This window comes from Aphelocoma coerulescens, chromosome 5, assembly GCF_041296385.1.
Source record: "Aphelocoma coerulescens isolate FSJ_1873_10779 chromosome 5, UR_Acoe_1.0, whole genome shotgun sequence".
Taxonomy (NCBI): domain Eukaryota; kingdom Metazoa; phylum Chordata; class Aves; order Passeriformes; family Corvidae; genus Aphelocoma; species Aphelocoma coerulescens.
Window position 1 is genome coordinate 36,723,035 of NC_091019.1, and position 23,733 is coordinate 36,746,767.

Sequence of the window (23,733 nt, forward strand, 5' to 3'; positions counted from 1 at the left end):
TCCATTATAAGGTATTGACACTTCTTCGAGGCAGAGATTGAAGAGTTTCCCTGCAAGAGTATCAAGAGGACCTGTGTACTCATTTGATCACTCATGTTGGATCCACCAGGATCCTATTTTGTCTTAGCCTACTCCTCAGAGCTTTCGTAAGAAACTAAGAGAGACAGAGATATATTTAAATGTAAGGTTACATCTCTTTTTCACCTGGGAATATGAGCTCTCCTATGTTAGAAGTATGAGAGTGCTGAACATCATGAGAAAGACTGTGTTTACAGTACTTTTCTCTGGAACTAGAACTGAAAATGTCACAAGATCCAAGAAGAAGCATGTGCTTGGGAAATTTTCAGTCCAAAGGTGCAGATTAAAGAGCTTCAGGACTTTTTCTAAAAAGCTTCTGGGTAAGCAGATGAATTCTAACTTGCATACCACATCTTGTAAGATTAAAGCTGGAGGACTGGGAATGGTTTAGACTCTTTGGTCACATTGATCTCACCAGCACAAGAAGATGAATCTCAAGTACATAGGAGATTTAGCTGTTATGTGGCAATGCAGTTTCTCCAGATGTTGTATTTCAGCAATGAACCTCTCTAGGTGTCGGGTTATCAAAATGGATATTCAGGAGTTTTCTAGACAGCTCTACTTAGACAAGAATCTTTTCATCTACCAATTCAGATTTTTAATTTTTTTTTTTTATCCTAAACCTTTTGAAAGGAAGACCACATGAGACAGAAAATATGCTGTACCCTTCAGGTAGAGTAAAGGATGCACAGCAACCACCTTAGAAGCAGGGACACTAGACAGATGGATGGACATATATACTCTTACAAATACCTGCTACCATAGCTCTACTAATCTAAAGGTCAGAAAGCTAAGAGCAATCCAGAACATTGACTTGGTTGTGGATGCTCCTCCCCAGAGGACATGTTTTTCAAGACTCTGTGAAATCAGGTTGGCAGCTTATGAAAGATGTAATCTTGCTCCCACATGTCTCATGCAAAACCACAGGAAATAATATTCATGTTCTTCACACCAGAAGTCAAGACACACATAATCAAGCTCCATATAGTCATTTACTATAAAGTGTAGTCAGGAGGCTTTGGCTTTTTTTCTGTGGTCAAGCAATATGTATGAACAAGCCTACTGACTCTTTCTATTTTTTCACCTGTTAAAATGATTTCTCATTGTCACCATCACAGAGGTGTTTTCATGATTCACCCCTCAAACAGATGCTTTTCTGAGGACATTCTCCTTTCTGATGGCTAGCAATTGTACATTGCAATCCTTCTGCATAGGTGCTTAATGTTAAAATGGGATTGTACTGTCCTGTACTGTACTGAAACAGTCCTGTAGTACTGTTTCCTCTCTTGTAATCTACTTCTCTTTTTCTTTTTTTTACCATTTTACACTTCCCTTACACTAATATAAATGCACCAAAATGCAAAAGTAGAGTCTGATCAGAACTAATTCTCCAATGGGCGATTTACATTCTCGCTTTTGCAACTGCTATATTTAGCAATTGTTAGAGAAAATAAGAAAAGTGAAATTGCTGAACAAAAATGATTGAAGCCTGATTACGGCAAAAAACTAGATTATTGTGTAGGGCTGATTTTTTAGAATATGTACCCCTTTCAAATTCTAAAAATGTATGTCTATTTTAGACGTTTGTAAGGCATTTGGCAAGCACTGCTCAGAAGATGATATTGAAATTTAATCTTAAATGTTTGAAAAACTTAGTTTAGGTCAGAAATGGAAACCTATCTGAAGAGATCAGCCTCTACTTGGTCAGACAAATCTCAAATCATGCAGACAACAGGAACTAATTTCTGGCAATTTCCACTACTGTGAACTTAGATAAGACAGGGTAAATGTCATGTAAAGTATAAATTACATGACACTGGCAAAGCCTAAGGTCCAGTTTAGTTGACTAAACCCATTGCATGGCAATTTTGTTTATTGCCTGTCCAGAGAACACCAGTTCTAACATCCAATATTAATGCTTAAAAATCAGTGTTATTTTGGGTGTGGTCTTAAGCTCTCAGTTCTGTATCCACAAATCTAAAAGACCTGATATACTTCCAAGAATAAAGGTGAAAGAATCTACATATTCAGATCATGATCTTTCTTCATATCAATCCCCTTTTCACATTATCCTTCTGTCTCAGGATTTTATATGAAAACTCTGGAAATCTTGAGGGCTCCTAAAGAGAAAATGTAGAGAGGAATCTCTTGGAAGGGACAAAATGTGAGATGTAGCTTCCTCTGATTCATCCATATCTGTTTTGGAAAACACCAATCCCAGGAAATAGCCAGGGGCTAGGGAAGCTTGAGAATGAATATGGATGTAGCATCACTGCCAAAATACGGACTGAGGTGCCAAGAACTTAGAGCACAGGTGAACACCTGCGATCTATCTCCTGGTTCTGAACCCTGGAATCCAGCATGTCTGAGACATTACTCCAATCTGTTCTGCCAGAGAGCAAGGAAAGGGTAAGACTCACCTGTGCTGGAACAGTTTGGGAGCCTTTTCTACATGGAAATCCTGTGGGAAATATTGTCCCTTTAGCCTCTTCTGTAGGGTTTTTACTGCTGGAGGGGACAATCAGGCCCAGACATATTACATATAGATTATCCACTTAATCTCATTTCAACAATTCTCTCCTCCTGCACTTATTCCAAACACACAAATGTATCTTCTTTTGACTGCTGTGTAAAAGGATGTCCCTTTTCACTGCATTAATGCCTAATCTTCAACCATCAAATATTCCCTATAAAATAAAAGGGAAGTATATTTGATGCAGGAAATTGCAAATAAATTAAGCTCTGCATCAGATAAATAATTTTTTAAATGGCTGCTAGCTATTGATTTACTTTCTGATCAGATCTCTCTGGCTCAGAAATTAATTTCCATGTTTGGTGGGGAGTACTCTTTAAACCCTAGAGTCTAATCTACACTAGGGAAATTTCTCCCAAATTTTTAGTGGTTTTAGAAGTGATTTGCCATTACAATTTTAAAAGTATTTGGAATTGCTGGTTAGGCTTCACTCTGTTGTTATCAGCTAAGAACAGTCTGAATTTTTTGGTGTTTCATCTAAATAAGGACTTGAACTGGCTTTTAAGCAAGAATTCAAGAGCCCATATTAAGAAGTAATGACACTCCTGGGAGCTTTGAGTGGTACTGAACCTCTGAGTTCGCAGCTTTCCACATTGTTCCCAGTGTTCCTGGGAATTTGATCATATTTCACTGAAAGAAGAGGTGTTTCTTAAAGATGCTGCTCTTAAGCCCTAAACTCATGCAACCTTTGATAGGAACAAATGGCAAGCATTTTAACATAGTGCGGATATTTATGAATTTGTGTCCAATAGACAGCTTCAGCCACTGAGTAATGTAATGCACAGGCTTTCAGACTTTCTAGGTAATAATGTCAATACTATTGACAGTAGTATGGTTCTGCATTAGGTCTTCAAGTAAATTTCTGTTATGTTATAACATCTGTTAACATGCAAGCTTGAAATTTCAACCTGTAGCCACATTTCTTTTGGTGAATATTTTTATAATACATCCAGAGTAATTTTATAGCACCATAGATGACTGTGATCAAACACCTGTAGCTCTCAAAAAGTCTTCTATTGTAAACTCAGCAATTTTGTGGTATTAACAGCTTTTCTATTAAAAAAAAAAAAGAAAAAAAAAAAAAAACAAAGGGAAAAGAAAGAAAAAGCCTTCTGTATCTTCTGTATGATGAAAAGGACAGTTTTGTTTTAACTACCCTGAACGCACTTAGGTAACTGCATTTCAGTGGGCATAGATGCAAGGTTTCTGTTAAATAACAGCTGCATTTCCTGGAGGGGAGGTCCGTTTAACAGCAAAAAAAAAGTTTCTAGAGTAGACATTTAGCTCTGCTTTCTCCAGTAGATGTCACTTGCAGTACATAATAATTCATGTAAAGAAGTCAGAGTATATAGAAAGGCATTGTTTTTCCTGAAATATGCAACTAAATTAAAAAGCCATTTTAGTGCCCTGTGTATGCAGTAAGTTTGGCATTTGGTTTATTCTAACAGATGGCATTGAAATAACAAAAGGTAAAGCATTTTTTCCCAATTGATCAGTGAGGATTATGTCTCTTTCTCCTGTGATTTGAAATAACAGAAGGAGACAAATATACTTGTTGACACATGTGAGGTCTGGGTCACACATGATCTAATATTGTATTGACAAGTAGTTTTTTGGCAATTGCTAGACTTACGCTAAAGAGAAAATATATTATGTAATTATTTTTTTATTTCAGAAACATTAACAATTGGGATTAAATTTAGGAGGGCAAACATATAGAACACAAGCCCCAAAAGCAGAGCTGTTTTCTCGTATCAACAAAGGAGAACTTGTGGATATATTACATATTTAAGGGAAACTGTCTTGTGTTACAGTTTATTAGAAATGTAAGCAATGTTCTAGGAAGATTTTACCTGATTTCTAATAATTTTTAATCTACTTCTTTTATTATAACTATAGCATAACAACACTGTCTTCAGTCAGATCACTATGGACTTATTTACATGCAAAACTGGCATTTTCAGGCCCCTGGGGCCTCAGGGATGCACTGTGAGCTCACAGTCACTGCTGATGGTAAATTATCGACAAATATTCACTTTGTGTTAACTTACATCATTTTCCTTGTCTCCAACTGGTACTGCCAGCCAAGACTACATTATAGAATTTAGGTGCTGGTTGCTCATTTGCTGGCTGATCACAGTGTTTGATGTTTCGTCTTTGTAGCCATCCCTCCTCTGCTTACCTTAGCAGTTCTTCCTTTCACCAGGTATGAGATTGTTATACTGCTGTATTCATTTCCATTCCACTCTCCATTGCATGGATGAGTTGGCCAGTTTTGAACTTTGGTCTTCTCCTGTTCTCTTCCTGGATTCTGATCAAAGACCCACAGAAAATCCCAACACAGATTGACTTAGGGAGAGGAATAAAAACTAGCTATGCTATCTTCTCACATTTTTCCCATCTCACTCCCCTATCTCCCCCAGGCAACCACACACAGATGCAATTTTGAGAGTTTTCAGAATGCCAAGAAGGCAGGAACCACAGAGATTTGGACATAAGGCCCACTTTTACACCATTGTTCTCTCCCAGTTGAACAATTCAAAGGTGGATAAACCATGTCCTGCTCATGACAGGCTTTGAGAACCCTACCATGGCAGAGTAGTGGGGATCGTTAAAGCTTTGTTCCTCATCCCCAAAGAAACCTGGGGTACATTGTAAGTGAAAGGAGTAATAGCCTAGAAATACAATAGAAACACATTTTTCCCCAAAATGCAGCTGAAGGTGACTATTGCATGGGAAACTTGAAACCAGCTGCAGCAAATTTGGTCTTACTGAGAGCTACCTGCTGTCTTGGTTTTTCTACACAAGGGGAGGAAAGGACATGAGAGACAAAGATAGACAGCCAAAGGTGATGATGAAGAAAAACTATTAGAGAGCATCCAAAGGAGGCCAATAAAGATGGTGCAGGGCCTTGATACAAAGCCATATGAGGAGTGGCTGAGGTCACTTGGTCTGTTCAGCCTGGAGGAGACTGAGAGGAGACCTCATTGCAGTTAGAGCTTCCTGTGAGGGGAAGAGGAGGGGCAGGCACTGATCTCTGCTCGGTGGTCACCAGTGACAGGACCCAAGGGAATGGTATGAAGCTGTATCAGGGGAGGTTTAGGTTGGATATCAGGAAAGGTTCTTCACCCAGAGGGTGGTCGGGCACTGGAACAGGCTCCCCAGGGCAGTGGTCACAGCACCAGCCTGACAGAGCTCAAGAAGCATTTGGACAACACTCTCAGGCACAGGGTGTGACTCTTGAGGATTCAGGAGTTAGACTCAATGATCCTGATGTGTCCCTTCCAGCTCAGCTTATTCTCTGATTCTGAAAAAATGCAAACTTTCAAAAGATGTGTTTACACTCTTGAACCTGGGAAAAGGTGTACAGAAGTGTATAAATCTCGATCACATCCAGGGAGCGAAGTCTCCCTTTGTTTGATTTGATAATTCGTAACAGAGATGTGGCATTCATGTGGTCTAGTATGCATTGCCTGCTTTAGGTCACATATAATGTAGTTGGTTTGTAAATGTTTATATCCCAATTCACAGGCCAGAAATCAGTATCAATAGGCTTAAAGAAGGGTTTATAAATTACCAGTAGAGGCAGTGGGTTGGAAAGATACAGAAAACTCTGCAAAGAGCAAGGCAGAGAAAGAAATCTGGGAAGGAATTAGAAGGTAAAATCCTGATTAATTTTATCAGGTTTCTGGGTACTGTAGAGACTCATGCTCTTTGGTTGTGATAATTTTAGCTCACTTTTTTCCATTTTCTTCAGGAAAAGGGAATTTGCCAGAAAATAAAAATAACCCAATCCTTTGAAACTTTCACCTGACACAGGCTGTTGGTATTCTGCTGAGCTGAAGAATGGTCTGTAACACCATTGACCTATTTACATAAGTAATGCAATACCTAGTCAAAGCTGACTCTATCCAGGACAACCACATTTTTTTAAGCAGCATTCATATTACATGGTGATGCATGCAATGTAAGTCTGAAAAGTTTGGAAGAGTGTTAGTGTTTATTTCCTTTACTTTTAGGTGCACACAAGTTGTTTTTGACAATAATTTGTAATGTAAAGAAATGATAATTTCTCATTTAAATGAAGATGTTCTTTACTGAAAATGCACAAGGTTATAAACAGGCAAACAAAACTTGTGGTATCATGTAATCTAAAGACAGAGATTTGAACAGGGGTTACAGAGTTAATGTATTGGACATATATTGGTACCTCACATCAGAGGATCTCTTATTCTCTTAGTAATTCCATGTCACAGAACCATAAGGCCATTTATTGTGAGCTTCCTTTTATAGGTATGGAGGGATGCATATAATTCACCTCTGATAAACCTGGCCAGTCACAGTGAGAGAGCCAGAAGGAAATCTAAGACTTGATTTCAAGATCTCTGCTAAGCTCAAGAGGTAACTTTCCCCTTCACTCTTGCTAAGGGGAGATTAGTTTGTCTCTGCAGATTGGGAAAGTTGAAGGGAATGTTCCTGAAAAAGCAATCCAATCTTTCACATTCCTGAGTTACTCTTTCTAATTTATCTATTGTTTATTCATGCTGAGAAATACACAGATTTAAAGAATTTATTGCAGAAAGCTCTCTGAATTCAAGCATGGCACATACAGGTATCTTTTGATACTGTGATGGCATGAGATATGTTAGTTTCTGACAAGCTCATGTAGGGGATCGGGCAGGACATAAGGTTATCCCTTTCCTAAGTTATCTGTTTTTTTCCTTTTACAGTGTTTTGACAAGAGTTAATTGCCAGCTTCATTCAAGTAAGTGGATGGTTTTAAAGGCAGCACTGCAAGAAGTCATGTGCTTCTTCTTATAGAACCAGAGTACCCTATGTCGTTTCCAAAAGGATATCCCTGCTTGATTTTGCCGTCAGTAGTGGTAAATGTATACATTTAGCTTCACTTGACCTGGTGAAGCTTCATCTGTCATGCCAGAGAGTAAGGATGGCACATTGGATGCAAAAGTCATTGAAGAAAGGGAATTGGTTAGTATATTAGAGTGAGTGTTAAGTAATCAAAATATAAACCCTTGGGGGAAAACAAACATCCTGGAGTAATTTTAAATGGGCAGATTTCTTCTGGAAGTTTTGCCTTTTGGTTCTGTGTTCTCATCAACATTTTAAACCACTGAATTTCAAATATCCACAGAACTCACAAATAAGACGGGAGACCCAATACTTTATTGATGTCTACAGCTAGAAAAATTAAGAAGCTCTGAGTTAAATGGTCAGGCTGGCCATCCTTCAAGTGATCGTTCTTTTAAATCCCTGTGCTCCAGCAATTTGCTCTGAGACTTGCAACTTACCTGATTCCCACTTTGGAGAGCTAAATTCTCTGAAACAAGTAGATAATCTCCACTGGCTGTGATTTTATGACAGGACATGCATTAGCAGGTGAGTCTTCTACTGAAGTCAAATGAAGTGAGTAATTATTCTATTTTGCAGTATTGCTATTCAGGTATTGTTGACAACTGAATTTTTTGTCATACTAAGCAACACAACACAGGAGATTGGATACTCAAAGGAAACTATAATTCTCCTGAGGGGAAAAATTAAAAAATGATATCTGGTCACTTTATACACATCAGGCCTCCAGGTACCTGCTGAATTGCAAAAAAACAACACATTCAAAAAGGATATTTATGTGTCCCTTCCTCACTACATGTGCAGTATTTTTCTCCTGTGTCACAAAAACTGTAACCACAATTTACAAGTATATGCACAATCAAATTGCTATTGATTTAGCAATGCCTTTCTTTGATGTCCCTTGCCTTAACCTCATTTATAAACCTGTTTTGCATTATTTCAAACTGTCAATGATTTGTGACTCATGAATATTCAAATCTAATTTGCACTTACCTTTTTTGCATGCATGCTTACTTGTAATTTGTCTCATTTGCCCTTTGTTTTGTGTTTATTTTCAGGTTATTTAGTGAAGTAAACTCTGTTTTTAAAGTAATAGCATCGAGTTAAACACAAGTTGTGTAATTCTCACCTTAGTAGAGTCTTATATCACTGCAACTCCATTAACTTCACTAGAGTTTCTCCTGCTTAAGTGAAGAGAAAGAGGTTCATGAACTATTTCTGGCTGTTTTTTTCTTTGTGTTCACATCAACATTATTTAGCATGTTTCATTGGAATTGCAATGGCCTTATTTAGTATTTCATTCAGAAAGAAATATCAAGACTAAACTGTCTAATCCTAGTACTTCAGACTTCAGGAGAGTTCAGATCTTCAGATCTGAGTGAAAATTAAGTTGTTCCTCTGACTTAAAACACTTTATTATCAGGGGGAAAGAATATTTCATTTTATTTATTATTGTGGTAAATCCAGTAGAATAAATTTCCAACTTAAGAATACAGTACAATAATATACCACTTCCCAGGAAAACCTCCACATAACAAGTATACTAATTGCAGCACAGTGGGTCCAAAATCCCATTATTTTCATGCTTGTTAATTTAAAAAAAGGTCTGTTAAACTTTTAGGTGCCTGAGGAAAGTTGGGCCAAGATATTTGTATGTTTTTTCCCATTTATGGAGGATTGTGTCATGAGAGCAATGACTCTCTCAAATACTAAGAATCTTGCTAGATTTTTATTTCAGGAACAGTTACCATGAACATATCAGCTGCAGACAGGACCTCCTTCAATGAATCAAGTCTGGAAACAACAACAAAATGAAATTTGCTTTTGGATCAAAAAATATGATCTTACTTGAGTGACAAAAGCCATTTGCCAGGGAAAGTGATCTGAAGTTAAACCAGGAACAGGGGAAGAAAGGCAACTGATGATTTTCCATAATGTTTGAAAGCTGAAATCAACCTAAAGTGGCAAAACTGGTCATTCCTGAGTTCATGCTGCAACCCTAGCTGCAAAGCAGCTGTAGGGGGTTCAGATGGGTCTTGTTTTGATCATGTTTGTGACCATACATGTGAACATTAAAGGAAACAGGATTTTTCTTTGAGCAAATATTAGATTAATGCATTTCCTTTATGGACAAAATCCTGCTTCTAATGGAAGGGAAGCAGGATCAGGCTGTCAGTGAATACCTGTACAAAACAAAAGTATGCAGAAACAGACAGGAGTATTTCTTGGGCACTTTTCTTATTCATTTAGTCTCCTAAATAATCTCAAACAACCTTTTGGGGAATAGAGCAAGTGTGAGAGGTAATCAGTAGCATATCAAGAGTAATGAAATTAAAAGCCCAAATGAACATATTGTGAATGACTGGAAATTGTTTGCCTAAGCTCTTCTTGGTCAATGTTTTGAAGCAAAATGAAGCAAAATTCCCTCATCTGATGTGGGGTTCCCAACTGGGAATAAGAGATCTGAGCCCAGAAAATATAGCTGCATTCATCCAAGAGTTCATTTCAAATGAATAGTGTCATCATCTCTTCCATAAAAGAGAAAAATATTTCAAATGTTTATTTTTAGCTTGGCACATGAATAATAGAAATAAAAAGGATCCGAGTATTTGGTGTGAAACAATTCTTTTAAAAAAATCTCAATATATGGGTTAATAATTACATATTAGTGGAGCTTTTTTCTTAGTAGTGCCAGTACCATGCTTTTAAATGACAAGTCTCAGCTGTTGTGAAGTCCGAGATAGTTGTGTGCCCTGAAACACCCAAGAAATAGTATTATCCAGTATGACATATGCCTAGATATGTTTTATTGCGATCATAATATAGCCTAAAGATAAGAATACAGAACAATCACTTGTGTGTTGTTTTTTCAATGCTGTTTATGTTTCTCTGCATCAAAGAAAAGCTTCTGCTAGAGCTATTTATATCATTGATTAATAGAACTATTGGTGATGGTTTATAAATGCATGAGACAAGTTTTAAATTTAGCATGTACTTTAAAAATGAAATCTATTAGTACATTAACTTGATCATGTTTCATCACTGAAAAGCCAGTTCATCTTGAAAAATGCTTTCGAAAAAGCAGAATGTACCACCATGACACGATACTTAAAATGTCATACAAAAGCTGTGGCTGTGAATCACCAAAGTATGAATTAAAGGACTGATGTTTTCTTGTTTTCTGAGGGTTTACTGGAAGAGTGGTGTCCACATTTACTATCAGTATGACCTAGAAAGTTGAGTACTTCACACCTCCAGATTTGGCATCCTGCAAAAGTACTTTGCAGAATGCTGCCTTGTGTCCTTCATGCACATTCTCCTTCAGTCAATGGGACTTTGGGACAGGTTTGGAGTTGATACTGAAGACTGTCAGCATGGAAAACATTGTTGACAGAGATTCTCAGCACCGAGGTGTTTTTCGATGAACTTGTGGTCTCCTTAATAGGTGAGGTGTATAGAATGATTGGCAGCCCTTCTGGTCAGTGAGAATTAAAACTGGTGACACGTGTGTCTAGTCTTTTGGAGCTATTTGCTGCACAGCCACATAGTGTAGCACAATTTCCTTTCTAATGTACTAACATTAAAGTCAGTGGTGATACAGCATAGATGAGTTTTGCTTTTTGGGTTCTTGGCTAACTGTGATAGGAAAATCATGGTGGGTAGAAGTATGTAAACATAGTAAGGCAGTTAGATGTACCCTTTAGACACAGGGCCTATTATCTGGAATTAAGACACAGGGCCTATTATCTGGCCTATATCTGCCCTTTAACACATTACCAAGGAGAATATCCCATCTAATTCACCATAAATAAAAAATCCTAGATCCTTTTATTCTAACATGGAAAACACAGCGATGTCTGAGAACTTGTTAAGCCTAGATGTTTTCCCTCTGCTTCCTCTTCATTCTCCTGTGGGGACCATTCTTTCCTGTTGGAACAGGATCTTCTCTGCAGTGGTACTGCGAATCATCGTGCTCAACCTGACAAGACTCAAATGGAAGAATAAGATTTTCAAAATTATGAGCAACAGAAGGAAAAAATAAAATTAGAACAAACATGAAGGATTTACCTTCATAAAATAGTATGTATTAACAACTCTGTGTTCCCTAACTTACCTTATACCTGAGTTTCATTGCCTTCCATTAGTGAGGTAATTAATTTAGCAGGAGAGATGAAAGGAGCTAAAGAGATGACAGCAGACATGGGTGAGAAAGAAGTCAAATGTAGGTCTGTAATGGTGGGCAGTGGAAAAGTGTTTTCGACAAGCATTTTGTAAATGTTAAGAGAGTGTAAAGGACTGAATACAGAGGAGTGTGAGATGTGGTGCCTTTTCTGCTGTTTCATCCAGGGTTGTGTCCTAGCTATTTATAAAAGGAAGGGCAAAGTCCTGCAATCCAAGGCAACATGTCTAATCTTCTGTAGCTTTGACCACATACAGTGAAGGGTTAATCTAAAACCCCCTAAACTGAAATGCTTCCTGCTTGGGTGGAAAATATATATATACCTAAGGCTTTTTAAGAGAAATGTTGTACCCAAGAACTGTTTTGTGAGCTGGGAGTGCTGTACTGAACCTCTGGGGCAAATGTTTGCATTGAATTGTTGAAAGAGACTGAGATTGGCAACGCCACCCTGCCCTTGGCTAATGAGCCTTCCCCGAGAGAATATCAAGTGCAATTACCTTTCAGGGAATAACAACATACCAAAGAACCATGGACCCTGCAGAGAAAAACGAAACACACATTCGTAGGTAGAACCTGCTATGAATCAGCATTAATTATCCAACAGAGGGAATGGGGTTGCAATAAGTCTCAGTTCCCAACTCGCACCATAGATCATAGCAAACATGAACTACTTGTAGAAAAAACATTTGCAAAGTTCAGCTTGCCCTAACCCCCCTCCTTTCCGCATACACTTCTGCACTCTAGTTGTGCTTGAGGGCTGCGCTTCTGAAACAACTTTCCTGACCCATGGTTTGGAGGTGACTGGAGAGGCAATAAAAGAGGGCTGGTGGCATTGAGTGAGGCTCCTGAACGTCAGCAGTACAGTGAGGCTGACGCAAGGACTCATTCGAGGTTTCACAGGTGCCGACGTGGCCGAGGACACTAGGCCTACCTCAGAAGAGCTTGCGGAGGTCGGGCTACCGGGCAGCCGCCTGCCTTTGGCCGCAGAGCCGGGGAAACCGTCCCCCCGCGGCTGGTTGTCCCGGCGAAGACAAAAAGGGAGAACCGTCCCGGGAGACGGGGATTTTGCTGTGCAAGTTCCTAAGAAGGAGACCGGGGGAGAAGGCGGGAAGGCCGTATATTTTGGGTTGAGTTAGCGGGACAACATGCGAAATTGCCAGTGCTAAAGAGATGCGGGGGGATGCTGGCCGGCGCCTTAGTGCCGGGGCGCGTCTTCCCGGGGCAGCACGGCCCGGCGGCACGGCCCGGCGGCGGGGGCTGCGCGGGCTGCGCGGGGGCTGCGCGGGGGCTGCGCGGGGGCGGCGGGGGCTGCGCGGGGGCTGCGCGGGGGCGGCGGAGGCTGCGCGGGGGCTGCGCGGGGGCGGCGGCGGCGCGCAGCGGGCGGCCCAGCCGGGAGCAGCGCGCCCAGCGCTGCGCCCGCGGAGCCCGGCAGCGGCCGCCCTGCGCGGCCCGGGCGGCTCCTCGGGGAGCCCGGAAACCCTGCCGCAAACTCTTCGGACGTGAAAACGGCGCGGAGCGGGGCCGGCTGCTTTGCTGAAGCCAGGCACACGTATATTGAGTTTGTCAGGGATCATAAAATGCGAATTGATTATTCAAACAGCCATTGATTATAAAAGAATGCTTACTGCAGCAATGGGAAAGGTTAAAAGGAAATTGACCCTCTCCGTACGTGACATAAAGTCATTAGGTAAATGAGATATTCATACAGGGTGTAATCAAGGTCATGCTAATTTTATTTGCGGTATTCGACTCAAATCTCGAGCTTCGTTTGGGGACAGCAAATTGTGCCCAAGGGAAATGAACCTCCGGGTAGACCACAGGTGCCGTAAAAAACCAAAAAACCCCTCAGGTAGATAAAAACCGAGTAGGGAAGCAAATTCCCCCGAAGCTCCTTGTCCGTGATGGGCCCGAACCCCAGGCCCAGCCCCAACCCTGGTGCGGCCGCGGGGGACGGGCCGGCGCCTACGGAGCTGCGCGCAGAACCGGGGGTCCCCGCAGGGGTCTTTTCACCTCGCTGCTCCCGAGTCCCCTCCGACCGGGGAAAGCTGGGGGTGCGAGCGATGTCAAAGATCCTCGCCTCTCCCAGACAGGATGAGAACATGTAAAAAAAATAGATTTATTTATGCACATATTTATCCCCTCTAATTACAGAAATTAATCCTCTTACTTATGACTAAAAGGTAACGTCTAAGGCATCCCTTTGATGTTTAACAGCATCATTTGTGGCTAACATTCCAACTGATTAAGGAATAATTGTTGTTAAATGCTTTACAAGTGGATAGTGTTTAATTGAGAGGCATTCATAATTTTACGGCTTACCACAAAATGAAACGTAATTAAAAACGCAGAAACTTCCAACTGATTTTGTTCCAATTATGTTTATTGTTCAGACAAATTACTGCACAAGATGGGGTACTTTTCCCCATGTCTAAATGGCACACGCTTCCCAAATATACCCTTGCAGGTTTTTCTTTTCCAGGTACGGCTTGGGACGGCTTTCTGCAGCCTCCGTTCTCCCCACCCCCCACCCCTCCCCATTATAATTAAATGCTCCAGCCTTTTCTTCTCTCCCCCATGCAACACCTTGGGATGTGAGAAAGTGACGGCAGCTTTCTTCCCTCGGAGCTCGAAGTAATTGTAGAAGGGCTGACGAATTTCTTGAAGAAACACTTGCCACACACTGAGGAAACCATCTCCTAGCAGGATTTTACAAACCAGAGTAAACAAAGCACCCCAGGGGCGATTTCCTCCTTTTGCGCAGCGAACTTCTCAATTTACCTCAGAAGGGATCACAAATACACACGAGAATTACAACAGAAATCATACTTGGTTTGGGAAACGTACTCTGGACAAGAAGCAGAGAAATTGAAAGTATTCAAAGGAAGGGACAGTCATTAAAATACCTGCCAGGCGTGCTGCCATTCCCTTAACTAACCGTCCTTCTTTCCGTGAACTCAGAAATCTCTTCAGCATCTATTTAAATATAGATATCCCTGGGGGGTAGGGGGAAGGAAGGGGAAAGAAACCGACCCATACACCCCTCAGGTCCATATCACCAACACCCTCATCCTCGGAAAGGGGTGTGGAATAAAGTTACTTGCCTAATTTCACTGTTTGTTCTATCGAAGAGAGTTTATTGTGCAAATGGATTTATTTATTTATTTATTCCTGAGTTTCTCCATCCCTCAGCTAGGCTCTTGGAGAAAATTAGAGAGTTGCCTGAGATCATGCTAATAAATAATCACTCCTTACAGTTAAAGGGAAAAATCACATCGATCAGACCCTGATAAAATAGGGGGGCATCAAATGCCCAATGCTTCTTAGAGTTTGCTTTTTTCCTTTGGGCTCCAAACCGTTAGGAAAGGATCAGACACATATTTATTGCTCCTTTTGTCTCCTTCTTTCTAGCAGTACTCAAACCCCTGCGTGTGTGTGCGTGGTCTGGGGGGTTATTGCTCTCTTTGGGAAGGTTGTGGCATTCACAGGTGTGCTTTGGCTCATCACTGTAACCCTGTCCAGTTTCCCAATTCTCCCGGAGGGCTTAATCTAGGTGTGAGAGTAGAAAAGTGTTTAAATTCTACTGGGGAAATAAGCGGGGCCGGGGGAGGGAGGGGGGAGAGGAATTCCCTCTTTTGGTGAGTCAGAAATAGCCCAAGCTTTCCAAACGGCTGTTTAAATTGGACATAATGGAGCAATACCTCCTTTTTTTCTCTCTCTCTTTTTTTCTTTTATTTCTTTTCCTTTTTTTTTTTTTTTTTTTTTTTTTCCTCTTCAGGTATGAGTCTTGAATCCTTTCATTAAACTGACACAGATTTCCAGAGATGGAGAAAAGGAGGGGTATCTGAGGTGGACATTTTATGTAAATGAGCAAATCCGAAATGTATTACAAATCCACTGTAATAAAACTGACAGTTTTGACAGTATTGACAACATAAATATATGTTGGAACACAGCACTTTCAGACACTTAACCGATGAAGCAATAAAAAGATTCGACTACAATATTTCAAATAATCGACATTGATGTTTTGATACATCATTTTTATACCTCAAATCGATCTATCACTCTATGACCGGTCAATTTTAAGCAAAAATCTGCTGCAATTATTTACGCTATTGCCAATGACGACCTAATAACTGTTTTCAATTAATTACAGCAAAACTAAGCATTATGAGGACTAACCGGCCGCATATTCCATTGTATGGCATTACTTGTATGGAGAGCAAACACATATATGTATATTGCATTCTCTCTGTGGGATCAAAAGAAAGACATACAAAGACTATCACAATCTTGGGGGGGGGTGGGGGAGTGGGGAGTGTGGAAATAAAAAGCAACCTCTTTTCGGGAACACACTGCCGGCTCTCACCATGTACTTCGAGGAAACACGCTATAATATTTTGTCAGCTCTCTCTCTGTGCAATACCAAACCGGGGTCCTAAGATTTTTTTTTTTCCTTTTCTCTTTGGGCTGTGCACTGAATCCCACTTCAAACAATAGGCCGAGCAGTTCTTGAAAAAAAAAAAAAAGGATATTCGTGCTTCGAGTGATTGCCTGTGTGTTGTGAGAATCTCCGGATCATTTGAAAAGAGATAGGAGTATATTGTTCTCTCCGGACCGAGAACTCCAGTGTAAAAATGAGAGCGCTCCTCTTCTGGAGTTTTATAGGCAGCTGGAGAACAAAAGGGGATATTTTGAGCGAGCTAGATCAGAGCTCTAAGCAGAGTTTGAAGCCTTTGCAGATTCTCTGATATCACACTAAAGCCATTTAGTTTGCCCTAACTGTCCTTTTGGTTACCATGTCATACTGGAAAGATTAATTTTTTTCCTTGTTCGGGCTTCTTCGAACAATTGCAAACTAGATTTCTAACTACCCAGTGCAAGCAGTGTTAGTGGGAAGCCCTGACAAGCCAGGTTTGTGGTTGTTTTCTTTTTTCTTTTTTTTTCTGGTGTGTGATGGAAATATACATGTCGACTGTTTATGGTCTCCACTTTTATAAACATTCCAGCCTAAATAAAATAAAATTGGGAAAAAAAAAAAAAATCTGATCTCTAATCTGATTTGAGTGCTTCACACCCACCCGCGTGACATAAACCGGACAGACGCGAAGAGGTTCATCTCTATGCCCTTTCCCACGGCGGGTTTCGCCCCCACAGGGATGGGACACGGGACGGGGCCACATCAGAGTCCCGCGGGAGCTGCTGAGCCGGGGCCGAGGGCCCTGAGGCCGCGGAGCGAGCCCCGTGCGCGGCTCCGCGCCGGCGTTGGGCCGGGCCGTGCGCGGCGCTGCGGGCTGGTGTTGGAGCCCCGCCAGATAGCGCTAGAGGGCTGCTGATGGCAGCGCCGCAGCCCGGCGGCAGCCAGCGCCGACCGGGCACCGCCAGCGCCGGGCTACAGCCCTGCGTCCCGGGCAGGAGCGGGAGAAAGGGGGTCGGGAGGGGACGACGAGCCCCGACCGTTGTTGTTTCGTGCAGGGATGGGGGTTTTTTCCTCTAAAAAAAAAAAAAAGAGGGGAGAGGGGTGGAAGAAAGAGTAAAAAGCGAAGTTAACAGGTAAGTAAATGAACCTCCTCCTAATCCAGCTCCCAAAGATCTCAGTCATACTGCCGTCGAGGTCAAGAAAAGTTCACCGTGATGGGCTACCATTGACTTTCAGGACTAGAAAGGTTTTCGCCAAATAATAATACATTACTGAAAAGCGAAGTACGCTACTGGCAGACCGGGGATCAGGGTGAGGAGCTAAATGAACCCAGTGATCTGCCGAAGCTAAAACGTGCATGATTTCACAGGGGCACCCGAGATGGTACCTCAAAAGTCCTGCAGCTGCGGGAAGTTGGAGGCGAATCAAAGAGTGCTGAGACGAATAAAAAGTGACTGAAGTTGTAAAAGGCAACCGTAAGGGCAAAGGAGAGTGTGGTAAAAAGCGGGTTTGGGGGTAGGAATTTAACTGTGGCACAATCCTGATTATATAAAGAAAAAGATACTATTTAAACTTCACACTTTGCCTTGCAAGCAAAACAAAAAAGTAAAATTCATGTGAATTTCTCAACGGTGTCACGGTGATGTCCTGCATCTAAATTTTAACAGGCAGATTGCTTTCTTCATTAATTATGACACATTGCCTAAAATGATAGTTCAAGATAAAAAGCCAGTTCGAATATGTTAAAATTTTCACTCTGTTACATGATATCCTTGACCTGTCTATGAGGAGTTTTGCTTTCAAATGCAGTCTACGTGTTACCGAACACAATGGTATCATCCAAAATACTTGAACTCAGCACACAAACAAACAAACATTGAATAAAGTTACAAACAAGATTAAGGTTCAAGTTATTTGTCCCTGTAGCAAGGCGTCAATTGTCCTAACAGATGTAGGGACGTTAAGAGGATTTAAAGCATGCGAATTTAATAAACCAGATTAGCAATAGGTGCTTTCCACAAATGCTAAGAACTGGAAAGTAAATCTAGCCTAAATTACCCATTGGACTGGAGCATCACCTACAAGGAGACCTCAAAATTTCCTACAGGGTCCAACAGGGTTTTGTGCAAGCATGGCTTGTTTCCCCCTAAAAACTTTCTATTTGCATTAAATCTTGTGCTAGGAGCACACGCGCGTGCAAAACAGCGGTTTAAGGTCTCCGCTGGGATTTATTCTTGAAATCTGAAATATTACCTGTTGTGCCATCCGCTTTTGCAAGGCTGTGGAAAAAGAGAGAGAGAGGGAGGGAGGGAGAGATGTAACGAGCAAGCAAGAGAGGCATGTCTCAAAGCCAGCAAAGGACTAAGATGCCACACTTCGGAAAGGCTGATTGAAAACAGACTCTTCTTAAGTTTTAGAGGATTTTCTCTCTCGCTCCCTCCAAGGGCTAAGAAGCCGATTTGAGAGTTTGAAGGGAATAGGTTTCAGCATCCATATTTGTTCTGGTGCACTTGTAAAATGCGATTTGAAGAGGATCTTTAGCCCTCTGATTGTCTTTGTATTGTTTTTCTTGAAACGGATCTTTTGCCCTTAATGAATCCCCACACAGCTGGACAGCTCCTGCTCGGACACTGAGAGCGCTAACCCCAAACTGACCCCAATTTGACACCACAAGATGAAATTTTACCGCCTGTTAAAACCATTTCCAGCCTCGGCAAAGGGAGCTGGCGGTTGACTGAGATGCACTTCCATACCGGACACCTCATTTCTCTTTGGACTTTTGAGCCGATCCATCAAAAAAAAAAAAAAAAAAAAAAAAAGGCAAAAAAACCCCCCAGACACCACCCCGACTCATATCTCACACTTTTCCTGAGAACAGCCCTCGCTCTGAAAGTGATGCAGGAGAAATGGAAATTAGCCACTTTAATTTTCCTGAATTTTTTTTTTTAAAGAAATGTCACCAGTTGGGGGGTGGGGGGGGAGGGCGGGAGGGGACTTGGGGGGAGTAAATAAAAAATCACCTAAGTGTGTGAAAGCCCTCACCCTCTGCACGTACATATCCCATTTTCCTCCGAGTTCCCAACAGCATCTTTGTTAATAGATGAGTACATTCACTTAAGGGCGCTAAATTGAGATTCCTTTTTAATGGCTAAACTGTAGCGCTTTATAAACCACGTCCTCTGTGTGCTTTAATCCACTGGGATAGTGATGAGGAAAAAGGCTTCAACTCTTTTCACGTGGAAAAAAAAAGACACAGGACGAACATGAAAGAGCTTCCTTTACTATATGAAATTTCACTTTCTATCAAGTTAAAATAATTTTTAAAAGTTGGTCCCTGTCCCAGATTACAAACATGCACAGCAGGGCAAGACAACACAGGCGGTTAATTAGTTTAGGAGGGGAAAAAAAAATTAAACAATTGAAAGGAGCAGCATTGAACACTGAAAAAGTGTTTGGCTGCTTTTTTTCAGCTTTGATTTTAGTCTGTTTTTTCAGAGTTTCTTAATCAAAGCAGCTGAGATCTACAGAGACTTCTGTGAAAAAATAGAATTAGGAAAAAAAAAGTGGTCTAAAATTATTTTCTAAGCAATAAAATGATTTCTTCTATGTGAGCCAAGTCATCTAACATCTTTTTGAGAAGAAAACTGATGAACTTGTCTTACAGCTTGAGGTCTGAAGAAATGCATGGAGCCTTAAATGCAGCTAGATTACCTTTGCACAGCCAGGTTATAAGACCTCTTCTTTGGTGATACTGAAACTATTTCAAAAGAGACACACTTGTACATCTCAAGGGACAAGGCTCTGGGTTTGCGCTGCCACCGTTAAAAAAACAAGTTTGGAAGCTACAAATATTTGAACCATGTCCTCTAAGCTGGCTGCATCACAAGCAAATGATTCCATGCAAGTTGAGAAATCTGGCATCTTTGGGACGCGGGGCGGGGGGGGTGGGAAGGAGGAGGAAGAAAGAAGGAAAAAAAACCCAAATAACATTCACCGATGACTAGATCTCTTAAAAAAAAACCCAAAACAAAACCAAAAACAAAACAAAAAACCAAACAAAAAAAAAAACCTGTTAGAAAACTACAGCTGTAAAAGTAGGAAAGGATTTGCATAACCTACTGCTCTGTAGGTCTCCGCGCACCCAAAGGATTAGCCAAGCATTCATTACCATGAATATCTTGAATTACGTTACCGATTTATACGACAGAGTATAAAATACTGCACAAGAAGACTGGCTTTTTCCCTTCGAAATGAATTGACTTAACCACTGCTTGAAAGAGATCTACATACTAAGGGCTCTTCTACTCACCTTTCTTTACAGTCCCGTGAAAGTCAGTCACAGCAATTCGGTTGCTCTTAGGACTAGCTTTAATCTTGGAGGAGATCCTCTAGGAAAAAAAAAAAAAAAAAACCAAAAAAACAAAACAACCCGTGTCTGCTCTCCGGCTTCTGGCGGGTTTTAAGCAGGGTGCAACTCTGGCTAAAAGTAGGAGAGGGACTTTTCTCCGTATTCTCCTCATACTTGTAAATACAGCCCTGCTCTGCAGGGCTCGGCGCTAGCGGAACATGCAGGAATGCCCACTGGCGTTTGTCAGCTCTCCACACTATCTTTCTTTATACGTGAGGGCTGATTTCCCGCAGACATCATTGTTATGATGGCTCATTTAATCAAACTGTTTAATTGCTCCGGTAATCACTATCATCATCACAGGTACTCAATCATTCATCATTTTGGAGGGGTTTATTGACCTCTGGAGCTCATTCCCTTTGCCTATTAAAATCAGGCCAAATATCTATAACTACCCCTTGAGTCATTTTCTTAAAGTCAAAAAAAAAAAAAACAAAACCAAACCTCTGAAAAGCATCGTCATCACCACGAAAAGCAAACCAAACCAAAATCTAACGGAATAATATATTTTCTGCAGTGTATTTTCAAAAGCTATCTATGTATGAGGCCACATTCACAACCGGGTACATAATCATTGATAAATCCCACTATTAACGGGATAGTCTGTTTTAGATTTTATGTGCAGGGGACCGTGAACGAGGGTGGGGGGTTGGGGAGGACAAAACTGCAGCAATCGATAGTTTGACCATCGCTCCTCCCCTAAACTTCAAGCATCCCCCATGATTGATGATCCCGGGTAGCTTTGGTAATTGACTGCTCTGAGGTAAGGCATGGTGTAGCTTCAGCGAAGTGATTGGGCGAGAGAAACGCACCAAAATTAACGCGTGTGTGTGTGCCTGTGTGTTTGGAAAAGTTCATTTGGTACTCAAGGGTGGGGGGTGCATCATCTCACTTAATTTGCTAAATAACCCCACTGTAATTAGCACTACCATTAGAAGGCATTACCGAGCTAATACTCCAGCATACATTCCACAAGCTCAACGTCGATAAAGTCCAGCAACACACACACGTAAATACAGCGCTCACCGCCGGATCCGCTCAAAACGAACATGCAAACAGAAATCTACATAACATCTGGATCTCTCCTACAAAAGACTGAGCATGACTTTGTTTTTAAGCCCTTTACAAAGCCTGGCAGCCTAATCGCAAAACTAAAAGGGATTTCCCCCTCTTCCCCCCCGCCTCTCCCCGCCTCCCCCCCCCCCCCCCCCCCCCCCGCTTCAAGACATCCAGAGCGTGTTTGATAGCAGCGATCACTTAATGAAGAGCGGTGCCCAACACGGTTTGAACGAGGCGTTCTCTCCATGCCCTGGAAAATTAATTTTTAGAAAAGCACAATGAATTGTCAGAGGGAAGAAGGCAGGCTGGCAGCACGGCGCGCTGGCGGAGCCGGGAGCGCCGGGCCGGAGCAGCCTCGCTGCCGGGGGCAGAGCAACTTTGCGCGGCCCCCCCGCGCGCTGTAGCTCCCGGTGCCCCCGGGCTCGCGCACCGCGCGCGGCAGCGGCGACAGCCGGCGACTTGACCGAGCAGCCCCGCGCGCCGCCAGACGCCCGACACCGCGGGTAATCGGAAGGTATTTTGTTGCTCAAATAATCTAGCGCAAACCAACCCGGGGCCGGGCTTCGACCGCACTTTTCTTCTCGCTCTCTGCAGTTTCCCCTGCCTCTCCCCCCTCTCGCACACACGCACTCTCCCTGTCCTTCCTCCCCTGCCTCCCTCCCTCGCTCCCTCCCTCGCTCCCTCCCTCCCTCCTCCCTCCCTCGCTCCCTCCCTCCCTCTCGCTCGCACGCTCGCTCGCTCCTTCCTACACGCCGTGCTTCGCTCGGGGCAGGGGCTGCTGCGCGGCTCCCCCCGCGCGGCGCCGCGGCCGCCCCGCCGCCGCGCTGCGCATCCCCGGCGCTCCGCCGGCTGGGGCGCCCCGCCGCCCCGCGCCCGCGCCCGCCGCCGCGCCCCGCCGCTCCCCGCCGCCGCCGCTCCCCGCCGCCGCTCCCCGCCGCCGCCGCCGCCGCGCTGCAGGACTGGCTATGGCCACCACTACTTCCGGGTTCCGTCACTTCATTCTCCCGCCGATCAGCGCCGCAAAACTGAGCCTCTTCTATAAGGCAGCCGGCAGCCAACCTGCCAACACTTACTGACACTCACTCATCCCAGGGAGCGAGGGAGAGAGGGAGACAAAATACCTGCCGGGAGGAAAAAAAAAAAAAAAAAAAAAGGAGAGAGGGGGAAGTCCGGGCTTTGCAAACTATTCAATTTTTCTTCGCATCTTCCCCCACCCCCCTTCACAGTACTTTAAAAAAAAAAAAAAAAAAAAAAAAAAACCAAAACCAACAACCCTATAAGCGATCCTAAAAGGCAAAACCCGAGCACGGAGTTACTGGAAGAAGAAACCGGGGTTAAAAAGATTCCTCCTCTCTTCTTCATCATCATCAACCATCATTCATTCACTACCTTGACATTCCCTGGCTTTGATTGACAGCTGGAGTGGCAAAAAGCCATGAGACACGACAGTTTGGTTACATGTGGGTTGCTGACGGGCCGATCGTAACCTTCAGTTTGGGGGCTTGACAATTTTTTTTTTTTTTTTTTTTTTTTTTTTTTTTTTGCGTAGAGAAAGAAAAAAGGAAAAAGAGAGACAGAAAAAGGAAAGAGAAAGAGACAGAAAAAAAGAAGAAAACACAGAAACTCATCGTGGTTCTTGACTGTTTTTTATATATTGTTGTTGCTATTGTTGTTGTTATTATTATTATTTACCCATATTGGAGGATAGGAGAAGTCTATAAGTGGGTTGCAAAAAAAAAAAGGAATCTTCTTCACTCTAAATCACTTTCTTTGCTGGACTGGGATATTAAATATACGACACATCCAGGAGTTTATTGGAGCGCAGACTGATGGCGCAAAGGGTAGGTTTAAATCTCCAACACTTACCTATATATAAATCCTCTCTTAAGAGGGGCCTGTCCGATTTGCTCTCCTCTGTTGCTGATGATGATGGCGGCCACTATTAAAAAATAGCAGCAAAAATTATTCACTGGCTTTTTGTGTGTGTGCATGAGTGTCTCTGTGTGTGTCTCTCTGCAATTGTTCCACGCTTTTTTCCTCTCTAGCTTTTTCCCCAGCAGCGCGATTTCCCTGCTCTCTGCCTGCTCAGTAGCACGGGTTTCACAGGGGAAAGCTTGCTGCTGCTGCTGCTGCTGCCGCCGCCGCTACTGCTGCTGCCTAGCAAAGACTAAGAAATACATATGTGT

At 42.4% G+C, this 23,733-nt stretch overlaps 1 protein-coding gene across 3 annotated transcripts in view; it reads left to right on the forward strand.

Moving 5' to 3' along the window:
• Window positions 1-21,730: 21,730 nt before the first annotated feature.
• The window catches only part of MEIS2 (Meis homeobox 2), a 173,878-nt gene continuing 171,875 nt past the window's right edge, over window positions 21,731-23,733 (forward strand). For 2 of the 3 annotated variants that reach the window (XM_069017705.1, XM_069017701.1), the window contains exons 1-2: window positions 21,731-22,061; window positions 23,097-23,388. In XM_069017705.1, coding sequence (XP_068873806.1) covers window positions 23,377-23,388 — 12 coding nt within the window. In that variant the 5' untranslated portion in view covers window positions 21,731-22,061; window positions 23,097-23,376. The remainder of the gene's footprint in view (window positions 22,062-23,096; window positions 23,389-23,733) is intronic. The other variant, XM_069017704.1, reaches the window with a different exon arrangement.